The sequence below is a fragment of the Neovison vison genome, chromosome 6 (genome assembly GCF_020171115.1).
Source record: "Neovison vison isolate M4711 chromosome 6, ASM_NN_V1, whole genome shotgun sequence".
Classification (NCBI taxonomy): domain Eukaryota; kingdom Metazoa; phylum Chordata; class Mammalia; order Carnivora; family Mustelidae; genus Neogale; species Neogale vison.
The window spans coordinates 198,875,189-198,887,433 of record NC_058096.1 but is presented as its reverse complement, the minus strand read 5'-3'; the positions used below and the strand labels follow the sequence as shown (position 1 = coordinate 198,887,433).

The 12,245-nt window shown below is 37.7% G+C and overlaps 1 protein-coding gene across 1 annotated transcript; it reads right to left on the bottom strand.

Annotated features, from left to right (window-relative positions):
* Nucleotides 1-1,229: 1,229 nt before the first annotated feature.
* Nucleotides 1,230-2,890, bottom strand: HESX1 (HESX homeobox 1). Its single transcript, XM_044255251.1, has 4 exons — nucleotides 2,668-2,890; nucleotides 1,864-2,063; nucleotides 1,480-1,581; nucleotides 1,230-1,383 (listed from the first exon to the last, which is right to left on the bottom strand). Exons 1-4 carry the CDS (start codon nucleotides 2,888-2,890, stop codon nucleotides 1,285-1,287), a joined length of 624 nt encoding a protein of 207 aa, XP_044111186.1. The 3' UTR covers nucleotides 1,230-1,284.
* Nucleotides 2,891-12,245: the final 9,355 nt, after the last annotated feature.

Genomic DNA, 12,245 nt, shown 5'->3' with positions numbered 1-12,245 from the left:
AATGATTTTTAAAAGCTCTAAAATCTGAGTCACCTCACTTTTCCTCAGTGATAATATGCAAACTCCCTCTCCTCTTTCTCATACAAACAAGTAAACAAAAATGTGTCTAGTGGGTAGATACTCAATAATTCCACAAGAACCTTCCACAGGGAGCGAAGAGGACAGAGGAGCAGGAAAGATGAAGGGAAGGGAGAATTCAACTCAATGAGCGCAGCTGAAATATAGTTTCCAGGAGACCAAGTCAAAGTCCTCAAGCAAACATTTCAAAAAGAACAGCCACTTGGGTCTTCCACTAATTAACTAGAAAACAAATACCCAGACATCCAGTGGTAGGATTGCCTTCTTGTGATGCATCTTACCTGTTCCCGTCTTTAACAGGCAAGTATGATGGTATATGCAGGGAAAATACATACTTTTTGTCCCAAACAAGTGCCCTGATTATTTCCAGCAACAAAGTCCTAGTGCATACAAAGGGCAGTTCAGTTACTCCACCTTCTCTCTCAATGATTTATTGTAATAACAAAATACACCGTTGAGTGGAAATCACTAAACTAGAAACAGATACAAGCCAGATGGATCATTATTACTTTAATGAATAAAAGTAAACACAACATTAAATAACTAGGAAAATATTTTAAAATTTTGCATTTATTTCCAGTTAGAATCTTTTTACAATGTATGTATGAATAGGACAACAGATACCTTTCTATCTCTACCTCCCCATAATGATTTTGCTTAAAAAAACAAAAAAACTTGAAACTGGCATGCTAGAAGGATTTGTATTGATAGATGGTGAAAAATTTTTGCTGCTTTATGCCAAAAATCAAGAGAAACTAATAATCCTGTTTCAAAATGCACTTAAAGAAGAGAAATTGAAACAGATCATATCTTTGTGCCATTCTTCAGATTATTTTACTTGAATTATTTTGTAAATTGAATCCAGCTTGTGGAATCACCTAGTCATGAGTTTGCTGATTTTACCGAACTAATTTATTAGATTAAATTTGCTTAACATTTATTAGATTAAATTCACTTAAAAAATAGCTGGCTTTTTCTGAAAATTTTATTAAAATATATAGAAAAGGGCTTTATTCTAACTAAAAGTGCCCAAGTATAATATGTATCATGTTATAACAGTAAATATTTACAATATATTTTAGGGAAAAAATGACAACACTCAGATTAAATGCAGAAAAGAAAACATCACATTTTTATCAGTTGATATTTCCATTGATTCTTCATGGTCTGCAATTGTAAGAGAATCTCACATGTTTAGTTTTCTATCTATTCCAGGAGATTCGTGTTGAAATTTTTTTTCGCCATTAGAAACTGTGATTCTCTATGGGACCTTTTTAGCTTTGCACGCCGATTTTGGAACCAGATCTAAAATTAAGGAAAAATACAACAGATCTCAGAAACATTATTTTATTATTATTAACATTTCAATCATAACAAGTAACAACTAAATTTGAAAATTACCTGGATTCTGTCTTCCTCTAGATTCAATTTTTGAGCTAAGTCTTCTCTGATGTCAATGCCAGGATAGCAGTTAACTCTAAAGACATTTTCCAACACTTCAATCTAAAAATAAGGAAATAGTAATATAAAATGTTGATATTTGGTATGTTATCATAAAATGGACTTTATATCGCAAAACAACTGCATTTAAATCTTAGGCAATTAATGTATATCTTTTTAAAAAAATGACTATCCAGAAACTGTTTAAAAAAAGCAACTCCAGAAAGTCATTGTTTCATAATAAGGCTTCCAAACTGAGATCCCAAAGTGATTGGGTTTTTGCTCAATAGGGTGTCAGCTAAAGCCTTTTTATATTATCATTACTAGTTGAAAAAAACTTCCCACCTGGTTTTGAGTAAAAGCAGTTCTGGGTCTGCGGCCTCGATACCAACTCAGCTCTCTTTTCAACGAAAGTCTTTCCGAGGCTGAAAAGTAATTTTCGTATTTCAAAAATCTTTCTTCTGGCACTTGGTGATCCACAGTACAAGGGAAGGATATCCCATTGGGAAGGCTTGGGATATGCACATGTAGGTTAACATCTTTCCCTAAAAACAGAAAAATAATTAGAAAACCCCTGCAATGAAGAAATAAATTAGTTCCTGAGACTGTTGAAAAACAACAACAGAAAAATATACTCCATCTTAGATGTTCAATCCTGCTTTCCACCAAGTTCTAGAAGAAGTAATATCAGGAACTTGCCTTTAATTTTCCTAGTGGAATTCTGTGTTTTACAAGAGAACCGACTTCCCATCAACCAAAAACTAAGAAGCAAACAAAAATAAAGATCCTGCCTTGGTGCTAGAGAACATTTTGGTCTCTGATTTTTTTCAGTGAAAAAAATTAATTTTTTTTATTTTTCACTGAAAACATAGAATATCTGGTGTGTGAAATAAAAGAGACCTTATGAAATAAATGCAGGTTCTTGGCATTTCTTGTGAATGAACTTTACCCACTTGGATCTAAGGCTGATAATTCTTTTTGTCTCCTATAGAACTCAGCTGGAGGCATTCAACGTCCTCATCCTGGAGTTATGTAACTCGACCAAATTGTAGTTTTTCTCCAACTCTGTGTCGTATGGAATAAAGACCAAACTAAACGCTGCAGACGAAAACAACAAAGAATTTTTAAAAAAACCAAGCGGTGGCGTACCTGAGGAGCCGCAGGTGTCGGCCCAGGGCCTGTGGGGTTTCATTGAGGGAACACAGTCTTTCTTCTGGTCCAGTCCTAAAATGCTCTCAATGGAAAAGGAGCAGGGCGAGGGTTTGCTTTCCCCAAGCTGAGCACCTTCCGGAAGACTGGGAGCCATCCTCGAGTGGGTTGCCCGGAACGACCGCTCTGGCCTCTCCCTGCCTCTTGGCTGGCTCTGCCCCATGTGTACAGGGCTGGGATATTCCTGCAGTTCACCTTATGGCTCCGCAGACAAGGGGGCTGGATTTAGAACGTCACTAATTAAAATCCTGTCTTAGAAAGTTTTAGCATGTCAATGAACACTCGCCCAGCCAGCAGCTTGAGGAGTTAATTGTTTATTTGTTTGCAAGTAATTAGCAACTAATGGCTACACCAGGGGGGCCACCTATAGGGACAAAAAGTGTTATCTCTCCTAAGCAGAACACAGACTTAACTTTCTCGAAAGAAGTGATGCACAAACTAGCACTCCTCTTTTATTTGAAATCATTAATGTATAAAATCATGCCTTTTATTCTGAAGTTTATACTTTCATGGACTCCAGTTACCTAAACATAGGAGAGCAGTCAAGTAATAAATAATCTAATTTAAGTGAATTTCTTCCAAGGAAATTGGAAAAAATAATAATCTCTTAATGCTATTACGGTAATTCCGATGAAAAATGCCTGTTTTTCATATGCATATGTAATAGTGAATGTTGTCAATGAAAACACAATAGTATTTGGAGTGCAGCATACTGGAAAAGGTTGGCAATGTTATTAACACTGAGTGTAATTGTCTTCCAAGTGCCCGGATTAATTCATAAGGAACAGTTGCACCGAGTATTTTAAATAATTAATGAGCTAATTCCATTCTCTCATCTTTCCTTTTAAAAGTGAGAGAGATACAAGTTTATATGAAGATCAGATGTAACCACCATCAAGCAACTTAAAAATATGACTCTTCAAACTAAAGGGAAGAATTTGTCTTCCTACCACAGTTGTTTCAAAGAAAAGAGCATGATTTACTGTGTTTTCTAAAGAAGAATTTCCCTCTGTGGATTTTTTAAGGGCCTGGGAAGTTTTCATGAAGACAATAAGATTTGTGAGAAATAACCACAAACCAAGTATTTTCATTTCATCATCCTAAGAAAATTTGAAAGTAAGAGAGAAAGGTAGCTGCTAATTGGGAAAATTTTGAAGTAAGCACTCCCTCAAAATGTGTGGTACTTTGACTTCTGTTGTACTCTGTTGCCTCCCTTTTTCCAGTACCTTCTTGATGATAAATTTAAGAGCTCAGCTTCCTTCAGTATTTAAACAGCTACCAGATTTTTCTTCAGGAAGAGGAAAAGTAGTCTCCACTTACAGAGAAAAAAGCCTCTACAGAACAGAGCTCAACTTCATCCCATTTTGTCCTATCATGATGTCACAGATATTAATCTAAATTCCTCTTTAAGCAATCTCTAGAATGAACAAAGGATTCACATACAAAACACCAATGGGCACACAGAAGGATGGGTGTGTAAACAGAGGTGTAAAGTCATTCTGAGAATGAACAAACTAGTAAATATTTATGCCCCATGGAGGTTTTGTCTCTAGTGTCTTGGAATGTAGACTGTGCAAAGAGGGGGTGAACTTACCCTGGCAAGACTTGGAGGAAGAGTGAGAATTCGAGACCTTGCCAGATTGCTTTCTCTCTTTTGAGACATTCATTCATTCATTCATCCATTCATTCCACTATTGGTTGAGCATCTACTCAGTACCAGAAATAACAGAATAGGATCCTTGCCTTCATGAAACTCAAATGGTATGGGGTGAGGTGGGGGTGGGGAGCAAATAATAATTATGAGTAATTATAAGTGAGTAAATTATCTCATATGTTAACTCGAGAGAAGAATGGAAAAAAGGAAATAGGTGAGCAAGGTAAGCTGGCTCATCAGTGTGGGAGGTGGAGATCCTAATATCCTTACCCCCACAGATCAGTGCCCTCAAGGCACAGGTGACGATGTTATAGCACATGCCAGCACAAATCTAGTCCCCGGATTTCTTCTTGATCACCAAGGACATTGCAATATCTTCACTCTGAGTTGACTTTATCTGGACTTACACAATACCATTTTATATGTGGATGGTAGATGAAAATAAAACGTAGGAAAGAATTTCCCTAAAAATGCCAGGAAACATTTTCTCATATATTCATTCAACAAAATTTTATAGAGCACTTAGTATGTGCCACACACCGTTCTAGGTGCTAGATCTCAGTAATGAACACAGTCACTTCAGAGTGATAAACTCACTGAGAGGAATGAACAAAATTTCAACCTCTCCCATTTACTGCCTTTTGCCTTTTTACATTATGTATCTGTTTATTATGTTTGTTTTTTATTGTCTGTTTCCAATCTCCAGGATTTTTGTCTGTTTTGTTCACTCCCTGGCATCCAAAAACAGTGGTTGGCTCATATTGGATGATAGAATCTTATCGTTTCTTTTATATTCCTTCAAGTAAAGTTGGGGATTGATTTCTTCACACGTTTATTGGCCAATATGTGTTCCATCTTTTGTGAGATGATGGTTTATGTCTGTCTTAGTTTGTTCAGGATGCTCTAACAATATACCACAGAGTAAGTGGCTGGTAAACAAGAGAAACTTATTTCTCACAGTTCTAGAGGCTGGAAGTCTGTCATCAGGGCGCTGGCATGGTTGGGTGAGGGCTCTCTTCCAGGTGGCAGATTTCTCCTTATCTTCGTGTGGCAGAAGGAGCTAGGGAGCTCCCCAGGATCTCTTATAAGACACTAATCCCATTCATGGGGGCTCCACCCTTGTGACCTAATCGCCTCCCAGAGGCCTTCACCTCCTAATACCATCACATAGGGTATTAGGAATGCAACATATGAATTTTGGCGGGACACACACATTCAGACCATAGCATGTCCTTAGCCCATTTTTTAGAGTATTTTGTTGTTCTTGTTTCTTTTTTCACTTTCTTTTTCTTTTTCTTTTTCTTTTTTTTTTAGAAAGAGAAAGTGTGTGCACACATGTGCAAGTGAAGGGGAGGTGGGGCAGAAGGAGAGGGAGAGAGAACCTTAAGTATGCTCCATGCCCAGTGTAGAGCCAGAGCCCTACTCAGGGCTCGATCTTACGACCCTGAGATCATGACCTGAGTCAAAATCAAGAATCGCACACTTAACCGACTGAGCCTCTCCAATGACCCTTATTGTTGTTAAAGAATAAGAGTTTTTCGTATATTGGGTATAGAGATTACTTAAGTAAATGTACTAAATAAATAAATAAATAAAATGTTGACAATTTTTATAGATGCCCTCTATCAGATTCCTCTATCAGAAGTTTCTTCTATACCTAATTCGCTAATTTTTTGGGTCATGAATGAGTAATTTTCTGCCTCTGTTAGGGTGATCACATGACTTTCTTCTTTTTTCTTTTTTCCTATTGATGATGAATTACATTGATATTTGAATGTTAAGCAATCCTTTTCTTTCTGAGAAAAGCCTCACTTAGTCATAGGTATTATCATTTTTTGTATGTTTCTATATTCCATGTGCTAGTATCTTAAGGGTTTTTTTTTTCCTATCATATGTTCTATTTCTCCAGTAATTTCAATTACACATATGGCATATTTTTTTATATTGTCCCGCAGGTTACTGAAGCTCTGTTAATTTTATTTTTAATGCTTTTTTCTGTGTGTTATTCAGCTCAGATAATATTCACTGATATACCTTCAAGTTCACTGACTCTTCTGTCATCTCCCATATACTATTAAGCTTAAATATTTCTGATATTTTATTTTTCAGTAATAGAAGTTACATTTGGTTCTCTTTTTAGTTATTGTTTCTCCAATGATGCATATGGTCTGTACCTTCATTATGAGCATATTTTCATTTATGTCCTTAAGTATATTTATACTGACTGCTTTCAAAAATTGTCAGCTAGGGCGCCTGGGTGGCTCAGTGTGTTAAGCCGCTGCCTTTGGCTCAGGTCATGATCTCAGGGTCCTGGGATCGAGCCCCGCATTGGGCTCTCTGCTCAGCAGGGAGCCTGCTTCCCTTCCTCTCTCTCTGCCTGCCTCTCTGCCTACTTGTGATCTCTCTCTGTCAAATAAATAAATAAAATCTTTAAAAAAATTTTTTCAGCTAATTCTAACATCTGTATCACATTTTCTTGTGAATATGGGACAAGTTTTCCCGGTTCTTCATATACCTAACAATTTTGGATTATATCCTGGACACTGTAAATGATATCTATAGTCTCTGGGTTCTATTTTGTCTGTCCGAAGAATGTTGATTTTTGTTCATTCGTTTGTTTGTTTGTTTGTTGTTCGTTTTATCAGGCTGTGCTCAAACTGTGTCTAAACTCTGTCTCCTCCGTGGTTGTCATCAGTTGAAATTTTTGTTCAATCATTTTATTAACTGAGATGTTTGGTGTTTTCCAAATGCATGCCAAACTCAGAAGTCAGCTAGAGATTTGGGCAGAATATATATGTAGCATTTGGGGCCTTTCTCTGTATCTCTTTCCTTCCTAGGATTCTCTGTCACTTCCTAGCTGCTGTGGTTGCCCTGAACTCCCTCCTTTGGTTCCTTAAGCCAGAGAGACTTGGATCCTCCCACGTGGCATTGACTGATGCCTGCTTTCAGACAAAAGTCATAAAAACGGACAACTCACCCCGTGCTATTCATCTCTTCTAAATGTCTTCTCTTCCTCAGTTTCTGCCTGTTTGGGGCCACTTTCCAGTACTTTTGGAAAGTTTAAAAAATATTTTGTAAAAAAAAGAAAAAAAATTTTTTTGTCGAGGGTTTATACATTGTATCTTTGGGAGGGTAGATACAATAGAAGCTACTTCATTATTATCATAAATGGAGACAGAAATGCCCTTTTTAAAGGTAGAAAAAAACCCATTTAGTAAATTAGCAATATTTTATCATATATTTAGCAAAATCATAGAATATAGGTAAATACACAAAAATCAACTTAATTTATATGTTAGCAACAAACAATTAAACATATACCTGTCATGACCCAGTAATTCCATTCTTAGAAAAATGTAAACATATGTCTAGGAAAAGAGTTGCATGAGAATATTCACATAATATCCAAAATTGGCAACTAGGTGTCTATCAACAAGAAGTAGATAAACTACTATGACATAGTTATACAATTGACTTTAACTCAGCAATATAGAGGTTTATAATATCAATATATGTAACAACCTAGATGAATGTAAACACCTATGCTAAATCAAAGAAGCTTTATACAAAAGAATATTTGTAGTATGATTTCATTTATGTGGTGTTTAAGAACAGACAAAATTAATTTTTATTGAAAAAAATCAGAAAGTAGAGGTGGAGGTGGGGACTGAATGGGAAGCAGAATCAGGAAACTTGGGGGGTTATGGCAATGTTCTAGATCTTGTTAGGGTTTGTAGTACATAGATGTAGGTATCTAATCAATATTCATTGATTGGTACTCTTTTTTTTTTTTTTTAAAGATTTCATTCATTTATTTGACAGAGATCACAAGCAGGCAGAGAGGCAGGCAGAGAGAGAGAGAGGAGGAAGGAAGCAGGCTCCCCGCTGAGCAGGGAGCCCAACGAGGGGCTCCATCCCAGTACCCCAAGATCATGACCTGAGCCGAAGGCAGAGGCTTTAACCCACTGAGCCACCCAGGCACCCCTGATTGGCACTCTTTAAAAAGATTTGTTCCCTTCACTGTATATAAAATTTTATCAATTAAAACATAAATCAGTATTGAACTGTAGTTAACGATATGCATGCTGAAGAATTTAGGAGAGAAATACATATGTCTGCAATTTGCTTTAAAATACATTTATTTAAAAAAATAAATAGATGGATGGATATGTGATTATTAAACATTATATTTGTAGACCAAATAACTCCTAATCCAGCAGAATTTTCTAAGGTGATGTAAATGTTTTATATTTGCACTGTTCAGTATGATAGCTACTAGACACATGTGGCTAATGAACACTTGAAATGTAACTATTGCAACTGAGGAATCGAATTTTAAATTTAGTTTTATTGTAAGTTGTTTAAATTTAGATAGCACATGTGGCCAGTGGCTAGCATGTTTGACAGCACAGACAGAACATTTCCATCACTGCAGAAAGTTCTGTTGGACAATACTGATCTAGAAGTATAGAACAGTGTTGGATAGGCTCCACAGCTCAGTGGTTAGAGCACTGGTCTTGCAGAAGTACAGAGCAGTGTTGAAAACAGTGATGATGAAAAGAAGCCTCCTTGTTTTGTTTCTGACAGGGGAATAGTATTCCACTACTAATATGTCTACTTTTGGTTTCTATTAAATACCATTTATCTAGAGTAATGTTGTAATGAATAGAAACACAAAATATCTATAGTGCTTTATAGCTTCTTTTTTTTTTTTTAAAGATTTTATTTATTTATTTTACAGAGAGAGATCACAAGTAGATGGAGAGGCAGGCAGAGAGAGAGAGGAGGAAGCAGGCTCCCTGCTGAGCAGAGAGCCCGATGCGGGGCTCGATCCCAGGACCCTGAGATCATGACCTGAGCTGAAGGCAGCGGCTTAACCCACTGAGCCACCCAGGCGCCCCTGCTTTATAGCTTCTAAGGCATTTAAAATATTTGTATTTAATCCTTTCACAAATCCTCTACTCTTTTGTGGCTGAGAAAACAGAAACTGAGAGTTCAGTTGTAAACTGCCATCAACTAGCCAGCAGAAGAGATTTGACTCCGATTTTTGGTCTCCAAATTCCCTGTCTACTGATTTTATTGATTAGTGGCCACTGTAATATGTTCATCAATCATCTCATGATATAAATATCAAAGAGTACTGATAAATTAAGGAAAGTGTTGTGAGTGAATATGGTATATCCTCAATATTTCTTTTTTAAATTTTTTATTTATTTTTTACTTTTTAAAAAGATTTTATTTATTTGTGTGAGAGAGTGCATCAGCAGGGTGAGGGGCAGAGGGAGAAGCAGAATAACCACTGAGCAGGGAGCCCAATGCTGGGCTCAAGACTCCAAGATTGTGACCTGAGCTGAAGGCAGAGGCTTAATTGACTGAGCCACCCAGGTGCCCCTATCTGTTTTTTTGGTTTTTTGAGAAAGAGGGAGAAAGGGTTGGGGGAAGGGCCGAAGGAGAGGGATAGAGAGAATCTTATGCAGGTTCCACACCCAGCATGGAGCTCAAAGCAGGGCTTGATCTCATGACCCTGAGATCATGACCTGAACCAAAATCAAGAGTGAGACATTTAACTGACTGGACCACCCAGGTGCCCCCATCCTCAGTATCTTTTTAATTTATTTATTTACTTTAAAGATTTTATTCATTTATTGACAGACAGAGATCACCAGTAGGCAGAGAAGCAGGCGGGGGTGGGGGGTGGGGCACGGGGAGGGAAGCAGGCTCCCTGCTGAGCAGAGAACCCGATGAGGGGCTCCATCTCAGGACCCTGAGATCATGACCTGAGCCGAAGGTGGAGGCTTTAACCCACTGAGCCACCCAGGCGCCCCTCAGTATCTTTTAACACTTATTTTGATGTAAGAAATAAAAGCCTGACACACTGACACTGAAAAGAAGATTCTAGGACTCATAAAATTGGACAGTCTACATTTTAAACATCTATATGTACAAGGTGAAATAAAAATCGAGAGTTTTATGTTTTGTTTTAGTAATTTATAAATTTACCCAGGATTTTCTAACAATTTATTTTCTAATTGTGTATTTCAATTAACTCCCAAATCATTAACATCAGGAAAAATGTTCAATGTCTTAGGTGCTTTAACAGAGTTTTATAGATCAGCCATACAATTATTATGCTCATGTTCTGTGAAATGCAGTAAGCAAAGCTTTATTTGTTTATTTTTAATTTATTCATTTGACAGACAGAGATCACAAGTAGGCAGAGAGGCAGGCAGAGAGAGAGAGGAGGAAGCAGGCTCCCTGCCGTGCAGAGAGCCCGATGTGGGGCTCGATCCCAGCATCCTGGGATCATGACCTGAGCTGAAGGCAGAGGTCACTGAGCCACCTGGGTCACTGAGCCACCCAGGTGCCTGTAAGCAAAGCTTTAATGACACTTGTCCCTTACTTTTGCATAGGAATTACACTGTTCTCTTTGAGACTGAGGTTTTTTTAACATTAAAATGTGTTTTCTAAAATAAAAGAACTTTTTGCTTTCACCTTCACTATCTCCTAACACAATGACAAAGTAGACATTCAATAAAATATTTGTTGAATGAGTGAACAAATGGATGGATGGATGGATAGGTCGGACTAGGGAGAAGGGACTTGTAAACGGGACGGGCAATGTAAATGCTGTAGGTTTACGATTGTTGTTGTTTAATGTGGTAAGGTATTCCCAATTTCTCATGAACTGCTCGTGTATCACTCCAGTGTAATCTACAAATTAGTGGATGTTTTGGCATTCCATAACGAAAATGTAATAAGAAGGGAGATGGGGAATTTGTTTTAAAAATCAGAGCTTAGGGACGCCTGGGTGGCTCAGTTGGTTAAGCAGCTGCCTTCGGCTCAGGTCATGATCCCAGGGTCCTGGGATCGAGTCCCACATCGGGCTCCTTGCTCGGCAGGGAGCCTGCTTCTCCCTCTGCCTCTGCCTCTGCCTGCCTCTCTGTCTGCCTGTGCTCGCTCTCTCTCCCTCTCTCTGACAAATAAATAAATAAAATATTTAAAAAAAAAATCAGAGCTTATATGCACTGAAACTATTATAACATTGTGTATCAATTCTACTTAAATAAGAAAAATTAAAAATCTGAGTTTAGAATAAAAAACTCCTGAGTCATGTTGAACAAACAGTTCACAGCTGTGACATTTAGTCATTTCTAAGGCCCTCATCTGCCATTTTCATTACTTAAGAACACAAAGTATCTTTCTCGTGATTCAAAAGAATTGGGAGGGTTTTATACACAATTCTCTCTCTCCCAGCACCCACCAGTGTCTGTCACAGAGGAGGTATTAAATAAAAGTTTATTGATGGGGTGTCTGGGTGGCTCTGTTGTTCAAAGCATCTGCTTTTGGCTCAGGTCATGATCCCAAGGTCCTGGGATTGAGCCCTGCAACTAGCTCCCTGTTCTACAGGAAACCTGATTTTCCCTTTCCCACTCCCCCATTTGTGTTCCCTCTCTTGCTGTCAAATAAATAAATACAATCTTTAAAATAAATAAATAAATGTTTGTTGGAAAAGTTCACTTTCTTTCTTTTTTTTTTTTTAAGATTTTATTTATTTATTTGACAGAGAGAAATCACAAGTAGGCAGAGAGGCAGGCAGAGAGAGAGAGAGAGGGAAGCAGGCTCCCTGCTGAGCGGAGAGCCTGACGCAGGACTCGATCCCAGGACTCTGAGATCATGACCTGAGCCGAAGGCAGCGGCTCAACCCACTGAGCCACCCAGGCGCCCAAGTTCACTTTATTTCTAACGTTTAAAAAACTTCTCAGCCTTTGCTCTTCTCAAATCTCAAAAGAGTACAGTTTCTTATTTTAACGCTTTGAAATCAGTTAAAATTCTTTTCAGTATAGTGCCTTGCACGTAGCACACC

Excerpts from the sequence above, each read along its gene's own strand:
- HESX1 (XM_044255251.1), bottom strand. The coding sequence starts at position 2,890 with ATGGGGCAGAGCCAGCCAAGAGGCAGGGAGAGGCCAGAGCGGTCGTTC. Across the intron at positions 2,064-2,667 it reads CGACACCTGCGGCTCCTCAG|GGAAAGATGTTAACCTACAT; the intron begins GTACGCCACCGC and ends TTCTGTTTTTAG. Across the intron at positions 1,384-1,479 it reads TAGAGGAAGACAGAATCCAG|ATCTGGTTCCAAAATCGGCG; the intron begins GTAATTTTCAAA and ends CCTTAATTTTAG.